Raw genomic sequence first — 22,505 nt, forward strand, 5'->3', positions numbered from 1 at the left:
AAAGAGGGCAAACTGTCCTCTAGCACGCTCCCGTTTATAAAAGGAAGCACACTAGAGGACAGCGTACTCACTTTTTGCTTCTCTTTGTTTAAAGTATAGATCTAGAGCTCTAGGGGTGGAATAAGCTCCACAATACGATTGAGAAGCAAACCATGCAACATAATTTTTTTTGCAAATAACTAATTTCCTGTTTACCGCTTTTAGGCCCTTAGAAGGCTTCTTAAGAGCTTGATCGATCCTCTCCATCTTATACTTTGTTATGGCGTTTACGTTAAGCTTGTTTATTACCTTTAGTAGGTCTACCAATTCCATCCTACCAACACGGACGTAGGCTCTCATACCTTGACATTATTAATTAGATCTTTCGTCCCCTGAAAGCTCTTGCGAGCATCCTGACTACCTACCCTGCCTCGAACATCTGTCCCGCACGCCGAAATACTATTTGTGAGGTTTCATTCGCCTCCTTAAACGAAAGGTCATCATCCTCCATAAACTGGGAATATTCGTTCTCGAACGAGGTCCTGAATTATTCTGCTTTCCCTCATACCGCTAACTCCTTTAAATGCTTCTTAATAGTCTTGTGTGTTTCCTGTTCAAATCTTGACTTATTTGTGACCTCACCATCGTATGGCTACTACAACTGACCTTTCCGAGCACCTCCAGATCCTGCACTATGCCAGGATGCTATCAGAATACAAACTTTGTTTCATTTTAGTCACGCTCTTCGAGTTCTTCCAAGCGCACCTCTGGTTCTTTCGTTTGCAGAAAGGGGTAATCAACGTTATGGGTTGTCATATAGAAGCAACTTTTGGGGGCTCGAAAATAGTGAGAATTTGGAGCGTCGTTTTCAACATGCAAAAGCGCTGTGAGGACCTATTTACCACAGCGATCACGTCAGTAAAAGGACAGACTGCCGTCCATGTGCAGGAGTTATTAGATTTAGCGTGCCGGAGACGTACAACCGGAGACGTGTACCGGTTTACCGGACGCCTCCTGCGCATGCACAGCGGCCCGCATGGCGGAACCCATGCCACTGCGTGTGTGCAGCCTGTGTCCGGTGAACCGGTACACGTCTCCGGTTGTACGTCTCCGGCACGCTAAATCTCGCTACTTTCTGGGCAAAAGACGTCGGCTTCGTAGTGGGCATTAACTGGGTACACTGACGTTCACCTGCTGATCAATGGGTCGATCAGAAATGTAGCCACTCAGGTCAGGTGACACTGTGGGAATTGAGGTTGGGCACTCCGGTTGGCTGGATGCCATACAACCACCGCTGGCAGTACGCTATCTAGGGGAACTCAAAAACAGATTGATGGTTTTGGTTCTGTACTATCTGGTAGCTCTGCCTTCCGGAACTGCAGGCTAGCGGTGACAGACGTTCCTAGAGAAAGAGTGGTAGTGCGGGTCTCTGTACTGCTGTGTTCGTCGAAAAAGGTTCTCGCACTCACCTGCCATGTAACAGGCGCCATCTCATCCTCCGGCACGGCAGTAGGCGGACCAGCCAGCGGTTTGGTCTCGTCAGGAAGCTCTGGGTTTTTTACCCCTTCGGCATCCCCTTCCATGTAGTCAGCTAGCCCTGCGCCAAAGCACGTGCCGCTGTGTGTTACTTGAATATTTTGGAGCGAAAGCTCCACTTTCCGAGCTGCAACTTTCAAAGTTATGGACACTGCCGCTTGACATTGAGCGAGGCTTCACACCCGTGACTTCCCACCACGTCCAAAGCCGCAGCTGAACAGCGCCGCCCATCCGAGCCTCCGCCGTATGACGTAGCAATGACGTTGCACCATCCTTCGCTATAAATAGCACAGGCTTTGGTTTCGCTTTGTCTAGTAGGTTAAGCGAGGTTGAACCTCAGTCATTTCTTTTTGTAAAGGCAACTGTTGTTCAGTTATTTGTTCGTTCATTATTTCTATTCAGGCGCGTTCAAGGCATTAAAGAGGCGAGCGATGTACCGGCTAAAAATGACGGCAGAGTTCGTCGCATGAACAAAAATTTCGTTTTTCACAGATAAAAAAAAAATCTGCCCTTTCGGTTAACTCAGCACATAGAAAGGAATGTAAAAAACACAGCGATTATACTGTAATGCATCAGATCGCCCGTAATAGTTCCAGAAGGTCGAGTTTTATGAGGAGTTTGCTGCCTTAATCACAATAATTACTGCGGGAATGCGGTTCCATTCTTGTAATGTATGACAAAAAAAACCCTTACTGACCCAATGATTCAGTGAATATCGGCTGTTGCCGGATTCAGCCGATTCAGTCTGTATGAGAGTGGTCGGTATGGCATGACGTCTACTGTAGCTGAGAAACTAAAAAGTACAGAACTTAAGAACGCCGGATCAATTTTACAAGAATGGCACGATATGATTGCACCAAATGCTATGTTTTGAAACAAACGTACGGTTAGTTTCGCTGCGCTGGTTTCCAACACTGCATTTTTTTCTTTTGTAACGCCCTCTGTAGTTATAACGGAGAAATTTTGTATCTTCATTTGTTTCTTTACTTTTGAAGTACAGGATGCATCCAGATACAATCGTTGTGCAACGGCCTACCATCGCTGAACAGCCTGACTTTCCAATGAAGAGGACACGCATCGCGTAAAGAACGCTAAGCCTAAGAAAACGCATGACACACCGACAGCAGAAGACCATAATTAGTGTCGTGTCATGCCTTACCATAAAAAAATCGCTGGAACTTTTTCACACTCACCGGTTCGCTATAACTTAGAGCCCTAGAATCGAAACACGGTCGCTGGAGGAGCAATTCAGCTGACACTCCCGTGTCCTGTGGCCAAACGAACGAGGTCCCTGTGTCTCACAGCTGCCATAACTCTACCGGGATGCCCCTTGGATCTCATTCACGGGCCTCTCAGAAACCTATCCAAATTCTTCGCTAGAATGACGCCCATTACCAGCCTCAGTTAAAGCGCCCCAAACCCATCACCCCCGTTCGCCAAGGTGACCTTTATTTCTCGATCAGATATTTTAGGTCGCAAAGTCACAAAGACTCTATAGACCTGTGCTGAGAAAGAGAAATTTGTAGATTTTATCGGTAGCGTGCTTCCATGTCTAGCAGCCGTATTAAACGGCTTCCTGAATGAGAGCGACGAAAATGTTTCCTAACGGTGACCAATAGCCGAGAGTAACGAAAGTAACATTAGGCACGATAGCCGCGGTGGCTATGCCGTTCAGCTGCAAGTCACGGGGTGAAATTTTGGTGGGCGAAACTACACCGAAGCTTAATATTACAGCGTCCCTCCATTTAATTAACGGTGAGGTTTGTGTGTGCCACGAGAGTGAAACGGTTACTCCGTCTTTCCTTTGTTAGTAGCCAACTAACCTGCTTTCGTGCCGGAATGATCTATGTCTCAATGTGTCTGCCGTCTCCAGACGATCCTCTTGTGCTTGCTGCGTTTTCTGCAATATCACCCGCCTTACCCACTACAATGCTCTTGTATTTATTTATTTTTCCTGTCTGCTCGGCTCTCGTTTAAGGAATTTATCATGTTGTCAGAATTACGCTGCACGTGTCGATGAAGGGTGACGCACCAAGGCAAGCCAGAACAAGAAAGGTACTTCAGCCCTAGAATTAGTATCGCTTGACAGTCAAACCAGTGGCAGCAAGGACGGACAAGCAAAACGCTTGGACGCCTGCGACGCAAAAGTATGCTTCTTGGACATGTCGGTTGCCTGTTTCATCTTTATCAAGAGGAGTGTTTTAAAAGTCCTGTTCCACTAGCTTTTTATGTTATTTTATAGTGTAATGGTCCAGACCGGCATCAGAGAACTTGACGCCACTGAGAAGACTATGAAGACGATTAGAAGCTGTAGCAACGTCTCAAAGGATCACGTAGAGCTTCCGGCTCAGCGTTTCAGCAAGGAAGCCCTCAGACTTAACCCCGAATTACATTTGGTGGATATCGCTCTTGATCCTTGTCGTGGAACTCCGGAGCCGGCATCGTGGAACTCCGGCATCGGCCAAAATGCAAGACGATGCCAGCCAGACATCACCGCCAGGTCGCTCCCACCATTATTTGCTCTCGTGCGCAACGGCAGCGCCCGCGGTACGGATGACCACGACGTTGATGACTGGCTGCTCTCCTACGGGCGCGTAAGAATTTATAACAGGTGGGACGAATACATCAAGTTCAGCAACGTGCTCTTTTACCTCAGGGGCACTGCCAAACTTTAGTTTCGCAACCACGAAGCTGACATCCCGACATTGTCCTCCTTCAAAGCAAGCTTCGCGCACGTCTTCGGCCGCCCTGACGTGCGGAAGCTCCGCGCCGAACAGCGTCTCCATGCCCGCGCTCAACAAAGTGGAGGATATTTCACAACACATATCGAGGAAATTGCTGACTTGTGCAAGCGTGTCAACCCGTCCATTACAAAGACGGACAAGGTCAATAACATCATGAAGGAAATCGCCGATGACGCTTTTCAAATGTTCTTGGCAAAGAATCCCATCTCTGTAGCCTATGTCGTCAGGCTATGCCAAAGTTATGATAAATTAGGGAAGCAACGTTCTTCTACGCGCCGGTATGACGACCCTAGGGAGGCACGTCTGGACCTTGGCGCTCCACCTTCTGACCAGACACAGTTCCTGCAGCAGATCAAACCGGGAAGAAGTCGCTCGCCAGCTGTCTCCTACGCCTCACGTTCGGGATCCTGTCTGTTCTGCTCCCAACCGTGTGCCGTCTCTCGTGCCGGCCATCCGCCAAATCATTCAGGACCAAGTCGCTGAAGTCCTACCGCCAAGTCATCAGCTTCCTCCTGCTACTGCACCACTCAGCTATGCTGAAACCGTGACTCAGTCACATCGACCGTTCGCTCTGGTCAAGTATCCCGTCAGCCCTGTTTTGTTTTTTTTTTTGCTCCGGCATCGCCCGTGCCTCCGCCGTCTTGTTGGTTCCCTCGGTATCGCCGACACCCTACAAACCTGTGGCATGCCACCGATAATCGCCGCATCTGCTACGCTTGCGGGTTTCCAGGTCACGTCGCCCGCCTCTGCCGTCAGCGTGCACCTCGTTCCGACGCTGCGGTGCCCCCTGTGCTGATACGACACACAGCCTCCTTCACCCAACATCTCTTCTGGCTCGTCTACGGCTCTCCCACCACACCTCCCTCGTCCCTCGCCTTCGCCTCGACGCCGCTTCATATCTCCTATTCTCCACCACACCGCCTCTGTCTGCGAGTACAACTAGCATCTGCTGTACCAGAGGCAAGAACTGCGCGTTTTGCGAGCTACTCAAGTCCTCCGTCTGCTCCGGTTAATGTGACTGAAGTGTCTATTTAAGACGAGCATGGTGTCGCACTCGTCGACACCGGCGCTGCTGTGTACTATCAGCAACGAATGAAACACGAACAAGAAAACGTAGGTGGCAACACAAAAACACCAACGTATTAGCTTCTGTATTGGAAATACAAGCGCGGTTCAATAACACTTCTAAAGACCAGTCTTCATGCCTTCGAAATTAAAATAGCAGGAGCTAGTATTCAGGTTCCCCTGGCTACGAGCTGCTTATTTTGCAGTGCGTGGTTCAGTAGACTTGTTCGCGTTTCATTTCTTACTGATAGTACATCACTATATAATGATGTCTTTCGCAACAAAATTCACAAGGGGGCCTCGCCGCTTCCTGGCTTTTCCCTCCGAATGGCCAGCTCGGAACGCGTCCAGCCTGTGGCATCGTGCACGGTTCGTGCTTGCATCAACGATGTTTCATACACCATCGAGTTTGTTTTCGTTGTGCCACTGTGCTCTCGACGCCGTCCTCGGCTGCGGCTTTCTTTCGACCCACAGTGCTGTGAGCATGGAAGCCCTGGGACTGAACCTCGCGTCAAATTATATATTTTTGCTTATCAAAGATATCAAAAAATTTATATCTTGATGAATTTACAGAAAACTTGTGAGCTTATAGAAAAATTGTTATGGCTACTCCCCAAAATTTTGCTGCTACGTTTCGAGAGCAATATTTTCTAGTGTTTGTTTTTCCGCTGAATCTTTGTAAAGCCTACAGAGTTAACAATTATGGAAGAAGGCTGGTTTAACATTTGTTTCATATCTACAGGAAAACTACTGCTCAAGACATGCTGCCTAGAACTGTTTTCCAAAAGATGCGTACTATCTCCTGCTTTGAATTTTTGTAATGCGGTGTCCATTGACAAGTGTAGACGCATATGAAAATTTCATGGAAGAAATTCAAATTCCACAAAATCAAAAAACAAATAATGCCTCAACGTGCAGTATGGTTCCCGCAGTGCAACAAAAAACGCACAGTAAAAACAGAGGAAACAGCCGCAAAGAAATCACCTGAACAAATTGAACAACAAACGTGAAGAGCAGTATTGAGAAAAACGCATTCAAACTTGACTGCCACATCTACTTCTTCTGAAGGCACTACGATCACAGCCCTTGGCTTCCTTTTGAATACAAGATTTTTTGGCTGCCATTTTTCTGCCTATGGTATCATTTTCATCTAGTTATATGATGTCCGTTCCCTGCTAGGAGCAAGCCACGAAGTACACGGCTGCATATCCGTAGCGCACACCACTCAAGCTACTTTCCGCACAAGCTCTGCCAGCGGAGCGTGATGAGCTCTGATGCGCGTCTATGGTGCCTTCGACGATAAATTTCCTCGCAGGAGCCAGCAGGAAAGACGTGTTACCATTCTTGGCCATTGGCGACTTTCGCTTGCGGCTGCCATAAGTCAGTCGATTTGTCATCATCATCATCATCCTGCCTACGCCCACTGCAGGGCAAATGCCTACGTACTTTTCAAAAGAGGACACGTCCACGATTGCGGAAGTCGCAACCCAAAACCACGTCTCTGTTTTATGAAGTTTCCAAAACAATATATTCTGAGATGACAGAGAAAGCGTAACAAACCGATCGCAAGGGCAGACGCGGCTTGTTATATGTTCCATTGTGTAATCCACCGGTTGCTAGGGGCAACCGCGGAGGAGACTAATGCTGGTGCGCGGCAGTTACATGGCAAGACCTCGAAACTTCTGCTTTGAGTGTCATTGCTTCTCAATGGGAAGTTGGGCCTCCAGGTGAGAAGGCGAGAAAACAAGCTTTCCGCTCAGCCCAAGAGCCTCAGTCCCAGCGCCGCAAAGATACCGAAGTTGAAAGGTACCGAAGCAAAATACCGAAGTTCAAAACATGCGCCTCATGTACCACTGAGGTTCATAAATAATTTATTTCCCCGTAGGTTTAGGAAAAAGATTACTGACAGCATAGAAAACGAGTCTTAAGGATAGATTGATCGACTTTAAAAAAAAAAAAACAGAATCGTTCATCTTTTTCGAGATTTGAAAGCCGCGTCCCCTCTTAGGTCGTATTCACACCTGCGAGCCTCAGATATCGGCGATTGGGAATGCGCCCAATCTAATACGGCTACTCCGCTTTTGCCGAGCTCCGGGCTCGTAGCTAACCGACCTTAGTGGGTCGTGCGACGTCTGCGGCTCACATGGGTGAATGTGCGCTCAGCCTCACTTTGAGCACCGCTGCACTTCTAGAAGCCTTGTGCAGCCACCAGAGCTCTGGAGAGATACGGGTTTGCTTCCTCGTCTTTACTAAATATTTTTTTACACTGATTTCATTGTATACGGAAAAAAATTTCCTCTGATTTTTCTCTGCATTGCCAGCGTAACCATCTTCCGGCCGAGAAACAACTTGTCTGCGTATGTGCGAAGCCTCCAGGCCTCAACCCTTCTAGAGGATCGAAGCGGATCGGCGCACCTTCTGAGCACCCGACGGGTACTGAAAGTGCCTCCTGTGGGGCACCAACCGGCAAAAGTGCGCCTCTCACTTATGAGCTCCTCCCACCATCAACCCCTACCATCCAAAAGCTTCACCCGCCATCCACTTGATCCCTCGAAAAGACTACACAACAGTGGAGTGAAGAAACAAGGACAAAAATCGAATTCAAAGACACAATCTGAAGGCGATCACTGTACAAGCGAAATGGACAACCAACATACCGATAGTTGATGCCACTTATACCGAACCTTAAGGTCATGCGAATTGCGGTCGTTCGGTCGTTGTGTTAGATGTTCGTAGCAAGTGGTCTTGCCTTATTACGGCCACAAACACTAAGTCCGATATAAGTGGACTTCCCATATTATAGCAAAAAATACAATGTCCGCCAAAAGTTGCGTTTATTTCTTAAAAACGCCGGAAAAGCTCTCCAGGGTAATCATATTCTCCTCGCCTACATCTTTGCTGCCAGCGATCTGCTTTAGGCATGGGGAAAAAAAACTAATCGTGATTGAACCGTCCACGGCAGCCGGTTTCATGTCGGCCCCATTAATCAAGTTTCTAACGGTAGGGCAGTTCTGTAGCAATACTTTAGTTTGAGCTAGTTGATTGCAACAGAGTTTTCGTACTTTGCGTACAACGGCTGCCTCACAGCACGGCAATGCGATGTTGTCCGCAAGATTGTAGTTATTCGAGAGCACATCCCACGACTTGTTGCCACAAACTAACATGCGTCTAATAGCGTGCCTTCGCTAGCGTCCTATATCGCTTCTGTGCCCATGATGCCAGAAAAGTAACGGCATGCGGCCGCAAAAAATGTATCAGCTGCACTGTACGCTACCTGGTTCTGCCTTGTAGAAGCGCATAAAGTGGAGCTCAGTGGGCAGGCAACGCATACCACGTGACCAGCGAGCAAGGCATGTAGACTTTAGAAATGGCTGCCGTTACTTGATCCACAACAATGCAGGAGTAGTCTCCCTTTTGGCGCTGCCACTTTCTCGCGCCTGCTTTCTCGGCCAGATGCCCACACTCAGGCAATGACTGTCCTTACAGGCCAACGGCAAGCGCTTAGCCGGCGGTTACGTCCATTTCATCATCATCAGCAGCAGCCTGACTACGCCCACTGCACGACAAGAGCCTCTCCCATGTCTCTGCAATTAAACCTGTCCTTTGCCAGTGGCGGCCGCCGTATCCCAGCAAACTTCTTAACCTCATCCGCCCACCTAACTTTCTGCCACCGCCTGCTACGCTTGCCTTCTCTTGGAATCTACTCAGTTACCCTTAAGGATCAGCGGCTATCATGCCTTCGCATTACATGCCCTGCCCAAGCCCATTTCTTTCTCTTGATTTCGACTAGGCTGTCATTAACCCGCGTTTGTTCCCTCACCCACTCCACCGGCTTCCGATCTCTGAACGTTGTACCTATCATTTTTCTTTCCATAGCTCGTTGCGTTGTCCTTAAATTAAGCTGAACCCTCTTTGTTAGCATCCACGTTTCTCCCCATAGGGGAGTACCGGTAAAATACAGCTGTTGCATACTTTTCTCTTCAGGGATATTGTTAAACTGCCATTCATGATCTGAGAGAATTTGTCATATGCGCTACACCCCATTCTTATCCCTCTAGTTATTTCCCTCTCATGATCCGGATCAGTGGTCACTACCTGCCCTCAGTAGGCATATTCTCTTACTACTTCCAGCACCTCGCTACCAATTGCGAGCTGCTGTTCTTTTGCTAGCCTGTTGAACTTTACTTTGCTTTTCTGCATGTTAATCTTTAGACCTACCGTTCTGCTCTGCCAGTGTTATTCATTGATCATGCTTTGCAGATCATCCCCGAGTGATTTAGCAAGACAATGCCATCAGCGAATCACAGATTAATTAGGTACTCTCTGTCAACTCGGAATCCCCAACTGTTCCCAATTCAGGCCTCAGAATACCTCAGGTGAACAGGCGGTGAATAGCATTGGCGAGTCCATGTCTCCCTGCCTGACACCTTTCTCTAATGCAATTTTATTGCTGACTTTATGGGGGACTATGGTAGCAGTGATATCGTTTCATATGTCTTCGAATATTTTCACCTAACACACTTCTACACCCCGATTTCTCAGCTGTAATGCTGGCATTGCGGGAATAGGGTGTTAAAACCTCCAGTTATTGCCCTCTTGCGTTTTTGGGTCGACATTTTCTTTCTGGGCGGTGTCGCGGTGGCTCAGAGACGCTCTTCAGCCTCCGAGTTAAGCCAGAAGCCCATATTTTTCAAATTAAGGGGTGAGTTTGCGACGCCTACCCTTTGGCTATGACCGTGTGCTGCGGCCGCAATTGTTATTCGCATCTGAGACGACTTGCCATTGCCATGAAGCCTATTTTGTCGGTAGCAGCACACCCGTTCGTAATAAGTCAGCGTTCACTATATCGGGTGTTTTTTTAACTGTTTACAGCTATTTTTTTTAATACTTTAACAGATAGGTGGGTGCGGTGTGTGCAGGTAGATTTACAGTAAGGCGGACATTACGTGCGGATAGACTGAGCAATTAAAAGATTAATTATCTAAAATTAACTAATGAACTGTTTGACTTTTTACCTGAGGAACCAACATTATTTTAAGAAACTGAAGGCTGTCAATATAGAAGCTGAGTCCAGCCTGTAAATTTTCTGTATCAGCGATGCATTTCGAAATATTTAATGTAAAAAATACACATTTTTTATCTGGTAAAGATGCCTTCCCGCAGTACCCGTTTTAAAATTGCATCGCTGGACATAGTATTGTCGTGGAAAGCCAGTTCAGTGCTTCTACAGCATAAAATAGACAAACGGGTGCCGTATTTACTGCATTCGAAATGCGAGCGACTCCATTTTAAAAACGGCCGCCGCGGTGTCTTAGTGATTACGGTGCTCGGCTGCTGACCCGAAAGACGCGGGTTCGATTCCGGCCGCGGCAGTCGAATTTCGATGGAGGCGAAATTCTAGGAGCCCGTGTACTGTGCTCTGTCAGTACACGTTAAAGAACCCTAGATGGTCGAGATTACCGGAGCCCTTCACTATGGTGTCTCTCATAGCTTTAGTCGCTCTGGGACCTTAAAACCCCATAAACCAACCAACCATTTTAAAAATGTGCATTGCAGGATACCGAGATTAGGTGCTAAAAATTGCGCTTTTTTACGTTAAATATTTCGAGCTGATTTGCCGATAAAGAAAATTATGTTTACGGCCTGCAATTTGTATATACAATATTCGTCCTTGAAGCCGGAAGTAAGAAGGTTGATCAGATATTTTAGCTATTTAATCGCTTAATCACAGAGTTCTATCACGTACAGACGGCAAAACGCATGTCTAGAACGAGCGAAATGCCTGTTCCGCACCTCCCAAAACCACTGCTACTAGGAAGTCAAAAAATGACAAGGAAATCCTGTAAGTTTAACTGCACATGCTTACATCCTGACCATTTGTAACCAAATGTTATCTATAGATATCGCGTGTTCAGCCAGAAACACGCCCATAACGTATTCCAGACAAGCGTTTTGCCCTCTGTACATAGTTTTCGCCTTGCTGTACCATCCGCCTGCACACACCGCACCAACATATCTCTCGCAGAGTTTAAAATAACGGTTTGTAAACAGTTAAAAAACACCTGGTATATGCGGCCGTTCTAAGTCGGCTGTACTGTACTTTTAAGGCAGATATGTCGCATCAAATAGCATGATCGCCTCTGAATTTTTCCTTTTTTGTAGCTGCAACACCATCCTTCCACTGCTGTTATGTTGGGCTGTTATATAGACTCATTAGAATATCATTGTATCTTATTCCTTGTTCAGGGCCACCAAACTACTCATTAGCCGTGTATTATATCTCCATATTCTTTCCCCCCTATCATGCACCGTGCCTGCAGTGTGGATGTGCAGTATCTGAGATCTGGGCAAGCACAACTTTCTGTTCTATCTGAATTTTAAAATCGCACAAAAATAAATCGGGGACGCTTAAGGGAATGACCCGAGAGCGGTTCCTTTTGCCCACGCAGACAAGGACACTGTTTCCCCATTCACAGCCAGAAACACTACGTGAAAATCCAAACGACACACATACGTAAAACCCGCGCTTTAACAAAGTGGTACGAGCGTGACTGCGCAGCCTAGCGGTAGCCTGACTAACAACCCAGGGGTCCCGGCCGGGTTTCGATTACCGTCGGCACCAATTTTCTTTTCAGCCCCATTCATTAACTTTATTCACATATATGACCTAATGACGTTTCAGTCATGCTGCCAGCTTCTAATCTCCAATTTTCTAATGTTATATTCACTTTTTATATCAGAACTTCCACGTGTGACGTAGCCGCCTTTTAGACCAATCTGGATTTTTAGGTAACCATAGCAACGCCGACGCCGCCTTTTCTGCATAACGGGACCTTCACGCTATCGCGGAAAAATTGCACGGAGCACAACAGGAGAGGGTAGCTCGAAGCGCCACTTTCAACCAGTACATTGTTACTGCAAAAGTAGTTGAAAATGCTGCTTTGTTCTGTCATCTTTCTTTGTATTCTGCCGTCTTTTTTGGTGAATTAAAAATCAAGAATGCAGAGGAACCAATTGGCTGAACAGCAAGTTTGTTTTTTGGTACACACGAGTTTCTACTTCCCTGAATATCCCGTTTAGCAAACGTAGTTACGAACAGTTGTTCCACCCTTGCGTGCGCAAAATTGTAACCTGATTAGACGAATAAAACGTCTAGCTCAATTTTTTTTTTCATATATCCCTTTGAACGCAAGCACGCAGCTATAGCGCTGAGTGGTAGAACCTGTCATCCACGCGTCCCTCGCAGCCCCGGATAGTGCCTGTTGGCAGAGGACACCCCGCAACAGCCAAGGGATGCATCCCCTCAGGTGTGGTGGCAGTGAGAAAAAGACAGCTTTCAGTGCATATTCATCGTACAAGATAAACAAAAGCGAGCAAAATGGCTTACAATTTTGTGCTACGCCGAAGAAGTAATTCCTCATGAAGTGGTGGTCGCTGCCAAGCTTTCAGCCCGAAAAATAGCTGAATGATCGCAGCGCAACACGCTAACCAAAGAATTAAATAGGGGCAGGTCACATATTAAACCTTCGTCCTTTGTCAGTGATCCGTCATGGTGTAGCTTAGACGATATTTTATTTATTTATTTATTTATTTATTTATTCAATAAACCCCTAAAGGCCCTCAATCGAGGGTATTACATAGGGGGGAGCAATGACACACAACGCAAAATAATATTGAGCAAGCGCCAATGTGCAATACATAAGAACAGAAAGCACATGTAGAAAACAAAAGAAATAAACAAAAACCTGTTGTATACATTGTAATTTACACGAAGAAAAGAACAGATAGTGTTTTAGAGGCATAACAACCGCAGGAACAAAACAAAATAACAAAAAAGCTGAATGCAGCATGTGGTACAATCAATTAGTGAAACTAAACAGACATTTGGGTAAGAAGGTCCTGAAACTTATTAAGATCCCGTTCAGAAGCGATGTGTGATGGAAGATTATTCCAGTCGACTATAGTACGTGGTATGAAAGAGTTAGCAAACGAAGAAGTGTGGCATGATATGCGTTTAACTTTCAGCGGGTGGTCGCGACGTGGAAAAAAAGATTCAGGTGATTGAAAAAAATCGTCATGGAGCAGAACATGATGGTAAAGTTTATGGAAAAGGGTCAAGCGTGATATTTTGCGGCGATGAGATAACGTATCAAGTTCGGCGCGAGCCTTTAGTGCGGTGACGCTAGAATGACGAGAATAATCAGAAAAGATGAATCTAACGGCACGGTTTTGCAAAGATTCCAAGTCATCAATAAGGTATGCTTGATCCGGGTCCCAGATGGCCGACGCATATTCGATTTTAGGCCGTATTAAGGTAACATATGCTAGTTTTTTCAGGTGGAAAGGCGATTGTTTAAGGTTACGTTTTAGAAGACCCAGAGAGCGGTTAGCAGCTGCAAGAATATGGCTAAGATGGTAATTCCATGTTAAATTAGACTGAAGGTGTAGTCCCAAATACTTGTAGGAAGTAGAAAGTTCAACCGGGTTATTAAGGAGAGTGTAAGATGTTGGGATGCGACAAGACTTGCGAGTGAAAGAGACAAGTTTAGTTTTAGAGGAATTAAGGGTCATTAACCAAGAAGAACACCACATACTAATGGAATCTAAATCAGTTTGCAAAGATTGGCGGTCAGAGTCGTTAGAAATGCTACGGTATATAACACAATCATCAGCGAATAATCTGATTTTGGATGATACGCAGGCGGGTAAGCCATTTATGAAGATTAGAAAAAGTAAAGGACCCAAAACGCTACCCTGGGGAACACCGGACGAAACGGGTGAAGAGGACGAAAGATGATTATTGACAGAAATGAACTGAGATCGGCATGCAAGAAAAGCTTTAACCCAGGCAATAACATCGGAATGAATGTTCAAGTGGGTTAGTTTGAGCAAAAGTCTGTAATGGGGGACCCGGTCAAATGCTTTAGAAAAGTCAAGGAATAGCGCATCGACTTCTTTGCCTGCGTCTATTGATGAAAAGAGGTCGTAAGTGAAGCCGGAAAGTTGAGTGTCACATGAGAAACCCCTTCGAAATCCATGCTGGTATTTGAATATGATGTTGTGGTGCTCAAGATAGCTGATAATATTAGTGTAAACAACATGTTCCATTAGCTTAGATATGGAGCTAGTTAAAGATATTGGACGATAGTTGAGAGGATTAGAGTGGTCACCAGATTTGAATATGGGTATTACTTTAGCTACGCGCCAATCGCTAGGAATCGATCCAGATGATAATGACTGAGAAAAGAGTGATGACAATACTGGATAAATGCTCTCAGAAATGTTTTTAAGAATCTTGTTGTTAAAGCCCAGAGGATCAGAGCTAGAAGTTAGTTTAACATTATTCAGGAGGGATTTAATTCCTTCGTCATTAATAACTAATTGGGGCATAGAAACCTCAAGAAATTGATCTAGGATGGGAGCTGTAGCGATGTCTTCTAAAGTAAATACGGATGAAAATGCTGAAAGAAACATCTGAGCACATTCGGATGCAGGAATTGGAGTGTTATTCGAGTCAGTAAGGATAATGTCATCAGAGCTGCGGGGATTAATAACGCGCCAGAATCTACGTGGGTTATTGGTGATGATTGTTGGCAAAACATTGCTGAAGAATTCCCTGCGGTTTTTTTTTAGTAATACTTGGTATTCTTTATCGCTTTGCTTATACCTTTCAAGGGAATGAGTAGTTCGATGCGCTTTGGCTTGTCTGTACAGACGTTTTTTCTTATTATTAGCTCTACGAAGCCTGAGATCAAACCAGGGTACACTTGGGTTGCACTTTATCGATATAAGAGGAATGCAATCATTGATGAGGTTAGTAAGTGTAGTTTTGAACAACATCCAGTTTTCCTCAACAGAATGAGAGGACCAATCAGAAAGGTATTGCACTGAGAAGGTGGTTAATTCGGAGTTCATTTTGTGAAAGTTAGCCCTGTTGTAGCATCTTATCTTTTTTGGAACAGTTGTTCTTTCGCTGAGCAGATAGTTGATGTGCCCGGTGATAATGTCGTGATCGGAAAGGCCTTCATGATGAATGATATCTGAACAAATATTTGGGTCACTGGCTAGGAAGAGGTCCAGAATGTTGCGATTAATCGCACTTCATCGACCGTATTTCATAATACTTCTCGCAGAAATCCATTAACTGAGCAACTGACCGATACAAAACACCCAATCCGATTAGGGCAGTGCGAAGAACTATAGGTGGGAGAAGGAACATTGAATCAAGAGTACCTTTTTTCCTGAAATAGGAAGGGCGAATATTCGACACCATCACCGCTGGCTTCACTCGCGCTGAAAGCGGCAAAGTTTGTATGTCGATTTCTTGGTCCTATATTTATTTCACGATGCCCTTTCTACGGTGAGGCAATTTGCGCATTTCAGTGATCGCGAGAATCAAGAGGGAACGAAACGTTGGTGCAAACGTTTACACACAGCGACATCCATTACAAACAGACGCGCGCCTACCGTTGAACGCATGTACTGGGGCGATGGAAAGAAACGCGAACAGAGCGGAACATAGACGCTCCGCTGATCACATTTCCTTTCGTCACGCTTTTACTTCGGTGGTAGCAAAAACACGCTAGAGTCGACCGGGATGCATACAAGGACAACTCTAACGTGTTTTTCTTACCACCAAGGTAAAAACGCAATCAAAAGAAATTCGAACAGCTGAGCGCGTAGGCGCTGTGTTGTTCTCGTTTTAAGGCGAAAGGCTTTAACGCCTCATACTGTCGTTAGCAGCCGTGTCGGCAGATGTGTCCGCGTTTCGGTTACGTGCCTTATACTGCCATATGCCAATCATTACTTAATGGATAATTAATCAATGGCATTCGAATGATATCGGAACGCGCTTTAAGGCATTCTATAATAATTGCATGATAATTTATGACTAATTGAGCTTAATTAACCTTTCTAGTCAGACCACATAAATAAATAAAACCGAGTAGGAAATTGGTCGTGTCGGGGAACCAAACCATGGTCTCCGGAGTGCGAGACGAGCACGCTAACTGCTCTTCCATGACAGCTCGATGGTTTGGAATGAACAAAGGCGCGTCTAGTGAATAGGGTGTCTTCGTTCACTCCCATCTTCCTCCTTTCCCGTTACGACGAGGTTTAGGTGTCCACTGAGATATGCGAGACAGATACATTTCCTTTCTTCAAAAACCAATTTACCGACGAGCAAGGCGTACAGCCGAAAAGGCGATGACGTTCTGTGGACTCCCTGGCAGCGTTGCAAGGCGCTGTCGCGTTCCACTCTTACAGGCGAAGCTTAGCATCTTAACCACACAGCAGTGACACAAACAGCAACACCGCGCTTAAGGCTTTCGCCTCACCGCACTTTAGGTCAGCAAAGTGCCCCCCTGAATTTTTTTTTCAATCGCGATAGTACATCACTATTCTCACTTCACACGCACATGCAACGCACCTAAGGTGCGTTGCATGTGCGACCAAGCACGATACAGGTGAAACAAGAAATTAAAGATCGCAGGACACAAGCTACAGGCTGAGCGAGGCCCCATAAGGGAGCACCATGCCATGACCTTAAAGGGATACTGAAGCAAAATCTGAAAATTGAACAAAAAGGCTGAATATAGATTCTCGGAATGTGATTACACCGAAATCTAGTCGTCACTGCGCATATTTTTCAGCGGATGGTTTTATTTTCGATGTTTCATGAGCGCGCGCCAAGCCCTCTCGGTCGGCGCAAGGTGGAAAGCGTGACGTCATGGCACCCTCCCGCGGTGACAAATATGGCGGCGCCCTTCGATGCATGAAACCTCGCTTCGGACTGGTTGCGTCGTTGTTACTGGCTTCTTCAGCGCGTTCACTGGCCATAAATGGGCCGCCAGTCTTTCGCTTCATCTCCTGTTGCACATAAGAAAACTTACGAGTAATAAATTTGCTTTTTTTTTATTTAGAGTGACGATTCTGCGCCCTTTAGGCTAAGAGGTGTGTCGGTTTGTTGACAACAATGCTTCCCCTTCAAACCATCAGATGGCGCCACTAGTCTGAACATCGTCGTGCTTCTGTTTTAAAAGCGAGAATGCTAGAAATGGCACACGGTCCGGAAAAAGTACCAGCATTTAGCGGGCGTAAGCATGTAAACAAGAGCTTGACTGCTAAAATTGATAAATATGACAAGCATTTTAATGAAAAAGGCTGATAACACGCTTTTTTTCGCGATTTATTGCCGTATCGTTGGACCTGGTGGCCGCCTGTGGAAGCTGCGACTAGACGTCATAACACCCGCGCGCCCACCGTTCCCGCAGAAGCACGATTGCCATCGCTACTCGCGGCTTTTCCATGTCTGTCGTCTGCTCACGGCGTACACAGATATGTCAAGTTGTTAATCGATGCTGTCTACATACCATAACCTTATGCACGCTTACGCCCGCTAAATGCTGGTACTTTTTCCGGACCTTGTGCCATTTCTAGCATTCCCGCTTTTAAAACTGAAACGCGACGATGTTCAGACTAGTGGCGCCATCTGATGGTTAGAAGGGGAAGCATTGTTGTCAACAAACCGACACACCTCTTAGCCTAAAGGGCGCAGAATCGTCACTCTAAAAAAAAAAAGCAAATTTATTACTCGTAAGTTTTCTTATGTGCAACAGGAGATGAAGCGAAAGACTGGCGGCCCATTTATGGCCAGTGAACGCGCTGAAGAAGCCAGTAACAACGACGCAACCAGTCCGAAGCGAGGTTTCATGCATCGAAGGGCGCCGCCATATTTGTCACCGCGGGAGGGTGCCATGACGTCACGCTTTCCACCTTGCGCCGACCGGGAGGGCTTGGCGCGCGCTCATGAAACATCGAAAATAAAACCATCCGCTGAAAAATATGCGCAGTGACGACTAGATTTCGGTGTAATCACATTCCGAGAGTCTATATTCAGCCTTTGTGTTCAATTTTCAGATTTTGCTTCAGTATCCCTTTAACGGCACACGGGAAAAAACATCATGGCCATCTACGGTCCAGCACCACTTACCGCAAGGCCTCTCTCCACACTCGACTACGTTGTACGTACTTGCAGCCGAAGGCAGGTCTTTAACATCTGAGCCTGTTGGCTCGAAACCGTCCTTACTCCGACTCATTTTGGATGAAAACTCTTTTTAAAGAGGGTGTCAAAAATCCTTTAGCTTGCGACGAGCTCGCACACCTCTAGCTTGCGACGAGCTTGAGACGCTGGCGGGGGTGTGGCGGCGTCTAGAACGAGACAACAAGGCTTGCCTTTAGAACAGATACGAGGCTACATGAATACCCTGTTAAACGTTTTCCGAGGCAGGCCATCTCTATGGGGTATATAGTGCAAGAGAACCAGAAGGCAATCGGATTTCTTTGCCGTCAACTACGTTAATCAATGGCATACGTAATACGCCGCATTGTCAAACAGAACTTTTTGAAAATCAAGCAGTTATGAGTGAGTTTTTTTCGGTTAAGAAATTGCGAAATTGCGAAAGCAAAATTGTTTACAGCGCTATGAATTTCTTTCAAAAAAATTTGAAGGAACAGTTAAGCTCCGCTATAAGGATGCGACACAACAGCCTTAATGCGTCAATACCCATATATGCAGAATAGATCACTACATTCATCATTAATCGATCGACATTCATCGATAACTAGGTGTCCTCATGCCAGTTCTGGCGCAGTGGTGAAGCGCTAGGGGATAGCGGGTGCTGCCAGCGGCGACGCTTCTTCTACCAATGTTGCTCTTCGCGAGCAACCTTTAGCGGCCAATCTTTAATCTAACTGCCAACTCCCACAATGCGCAGTTTGCTGACAATCCGATGGGCAGGTTGCGATGATGCAACAGGGTCACGTTAGCGAGGTGGCCCACCTTCCATTTACCCACCTAGGTTGCTTCTCTGGAGAATTTTTGTAGATTTATCGCTCACGGCCAATGACTCCGACGACGACGCCTACGTTTCAGCGACACCAGCTCCTTAACTCTTCCCTACCGCGCCCAATGAGCATCGTTAGACCGCTAACGATCATTTCATGTCCCTAATTCAGAACCTTTTGCGTTGCCAATGGCCACGCTGCAGATATAGCTTCTAGGCAAGGCACCAAAGTTTTGTTTCCGATATAGTTTTTTTTGCCCCTGCAAAACGGCATCTTCTGAACGTGCACCGATGATGCGGTACCATCAAAGTCGCTTGGCAGCCTCCACATGCGCTCCACGAGCTCTAAAACATAGCAAATCTCAGGACTCCGTTTCTTCTGCCAGTGATTTAATCGACGACCTGTGCAACAACGAGCCTGAAAATGTTGCAAGGAGCTGAAGATGATTAGGTTTTTGCATCGGTGATGGTGGAAACCTGCCTGGCACAGAGGCGGCCATGCTCCGATGGCCAACTATAGGGTTTCCAGTTATTATTTTGTAGCAAGATTACTATTCAAGATAGAAATGTTTTTTTTTTGCAGATAGTAGCCAATAGAGTAACAAACATCTTGCATATTTCAGATAATTTTTAACATTTTTTTCTTTTTAAACTCAAGCGTGTCATTGCAAGTTTTGTTTATTTTTCCTAAAATCTAGTTTTTAGCAAATAAATTTTTTGTTGCAACACGCAATTTGTTGTTCAAACTTAAATGAATAGAAAGCACTTTTATTGGGCTTTGTTTTCGGGTATTGCAATAAATATTGAATGCAATAGCTTTTACAGAAAAAAATGTACTGAAACCTACAGAAAATGGTGATTTTCCCCATTGTAGGAAAAGAGTTAACGCTTTCGCGTTAACAAGTACCACCACGCACAGCGCACAAGTTAAAAGTTTGTTCAGTAGACTTCAGAGAACCAAATGAAATCTATTTCGCATCTGCCAGTGAGAGCTAGTGTAGGCAGCTGACAGCGCCAAGAGGTGCGTGACGCCCGGCGAAGCGCATCGCTTACCGCCCAGTCGACGTCCCAGCGGGGGATGGTCCCCAGTCTGGCGAAGACGAGGACCGGCGGAAACGCCGAGAAGGGCGTCACAGCGTCTCCTCCAGATGGAGGGTGGACGGCGGCACGAGACAGAAGAAGCAGTGGGACTAATGCACACACCTACAGCGGCCCATTCACGCCGTTGGGTTGTTTTCTTACGTGCAAACGCTACGCATAGCGTTGGACGTGGTATACAAAATCAGTGGGACGGGTTATGAACGAAGCGCTGCTTCCACTGTCGGCTTGCTGCCGCGAATTCGCTGTTCGGCGGATGATAATCCTCTCAATCTATGTTTCAGTGCTTCCCGAAAACTTCACAATGAATGTATGTACTCCACAAAGCGTAAGAAGACCTAGGCTTTTTCTCTGCTGCATGGTCCGCCACGCAGTAATTTTGGAGTACTAGACTTGAAACCAATTCCTTCTTTTCAATATTGAAGGTATATCCTGCCCAGTGTTTTCTATACCTCTTACACGGATGATACTGCTTTCGTCGCCGTTATTGTCTACCTGTGACATCAACGTGCCCGGTGTGACGAAGGCATGAGCCAGCATGCCAAATACTTGACTGATGCTGATCTGGCGAAAATTGATGCGAAAAAATAGTCCATCTCGTGCCCGGGTTTGAACTCCACCGCGGCGGCAGCGTTTCGATGGAGGCGAAACGCAAAAGGTGCCCGTGTGCTGTGAGATGTCAGTGCACTTTAAAGACCCCCAGGTGGTCGAAACTATTCCGGAGGCCTCCACTACGGCACCTCTGTCTCTCTTTCTTTCACTCCCACCTTCCTCCATTCCCTTGCGGCGCGGTTCAGGTGTCCGCCGAGATATGGGAGACAGATACTACGCCAGTTCCTTTCCTCAAAAACCATTTTTTTTATTTTCCTCAGTAGGCTTCCGCGACGGCAGGATGGCTCCAACTCTTTCGGTCGTACTACACGGTAGGCCAGTGAAGCCATCGGGGTGCAGGTGCCCCTAAGGTACAACGCAACACGCGTTTGAGAGATAACTGCGATTAATCGTCCGGGTCGCCATTAAAATGAAACCGGGATTATGGCGCAGGTCAGCCTGGGATGCGACGTGTGCCCATGGCGTAGTAATGGGCACCCGGTCTTAGAGCATTCCGCGACTAACGATTTTCTCTGCTCGGGTGCTCCTTTGTACTTTTGGGTCAACTGCATTTTGTACAAACATCAGAAGCCGAATTACCTTACATTTGAGATGTAAAAGATAAGCGCGTGACCGATGTGAGAGGGTGCACATGAGCATCACGATTACGAAAATAGATGCACAGCGTCTTACCTCAATGCATACTTGACGCTCAGCGAGCACCGCTGACGTCATGGATTGCCCTCCTGCAAGCATGCATGCGACCCCTCTAAAACCCTTCAATAATGTAAAAGCAGCGCCATCTCTCTCGTCTTCCTGCACAGCCACTTCCTCTCTCCCATTTCGACCGTGGCTCCCCCTAGATGGTGCTCAACCAGCAGACGCTCTCGGGAGCGATCACGCTACTCATCGCATTCGTGGCTGGATAAGCCGCCCGGGTTCTTTGGTGCCGCGAGGTAAGAGGAAGGAACAACACAAAAAAGCCCGCGAAAACACACGATGGCGTCCGGCGAGTGGAGAGGTTTAACTATAAGGGAATGCGCAGGGATGGAGGCGGGCGGAATCCTTCAAAGATTGGCGTTTACTTCTAGGCCGATGTAGTGAACTCGCGCATGGCAGCGAGCCGAGGTGACCAACATCCGAGCTCATCGCAGCTCTTTTCGACACCGCAAAGGAAGCGCCACGGCGCTCTCCTGGTCATCGCTTTTGAAAGCAAAACTCGTCATAGAAATCTGCACTCAGTCGTCTCTTGGAGGATCTCGTCACTTTTAACTTCATCTTAATGCTTTTCAGTAAAGAAAAAAAACTATCACAGTCGCGTGTTTCGCACGAGCCTGGCATAGTTTCGATTGTTTCCGGCAAAGGACATAGACACTAGTAAGACAGGGCAGAAATAAATGTCTTTGCATGTGACCGCTGGCAGCCTCGCGAAGAGCATCCCGAAAATAAATGAGGCGTTTGCTACTGACACCTCGGTACTCAGTTTGCGACGCATAATGTTATTTACGAAAAGTTAGGCGTATTGCTTCAATGAATAAAAATTATTTCTTGTATTATTAAGCGGGTACACTGCAGTTCCACCTTTCATTTACCTATTCAAGAAATAGAATGATCGCAGCGGCGAACTTTATGCAACCCTGCATTGGAA

The 22,505-nt window shown here is 46.4% G+C and overlaps 2 protein-coding genes across 2 annotated transcripts in view; one reads left to right on the plus strand and one right to left on the minus strand.

Moving 5' to 3' along the window:
• LOC149355997 (uncharacterized) overlaps nucleotides 1-18,471 on the minus strand; it is a 45,504-nt gene extending 27,033 nt beyond the window's left edge. Inside the window, exons 1-2 of the mRNA XM_089577725.1 lie at nucleotides 18,316-18,471; nucleotides 1,449-1,576 (exon numbers count right to left, since the gene is read on the minus strand). Of these exons, the coding sequence (XP_089433851.1) occupies nucleotides 1,449-1,576; nucleotides 18,316-18,421 (234 nt within the window). The 5' untranslated portion in view covers nucleotides 18,422-18,471. The remainder of the gene's footprint in view (nucleotides 1-1,448; nucleotides 1,577-18,315) is intronic.
• The window catches only part of LOC149355992 (FK506-binding protein 15-like), a 282,100-nt gene that overhangs the window by 223,644 nt on the left and 35,951 nt on the right, over nucleotides 1-22,505 (plus strand). The gene's annotated exons all lie outside the window — the stretch shown is intronic.

The sequence above is a fragment of the Amblyomma mixtum genome, chromosome 3, assembly GCF_055824585.1.
Source record: "Amblyomma mixtum isolate Tamu chromosome 3, ASM5582458v1, whole genome shotgun sequence".
Classification (NCBI taxonomy): domain Eukaryota; kingdom Metazoa; phylum Arthropoda; class Arachnida; order Ixodida; family Ixodidae; genus Amblyomma; species Amblyomma mixtum.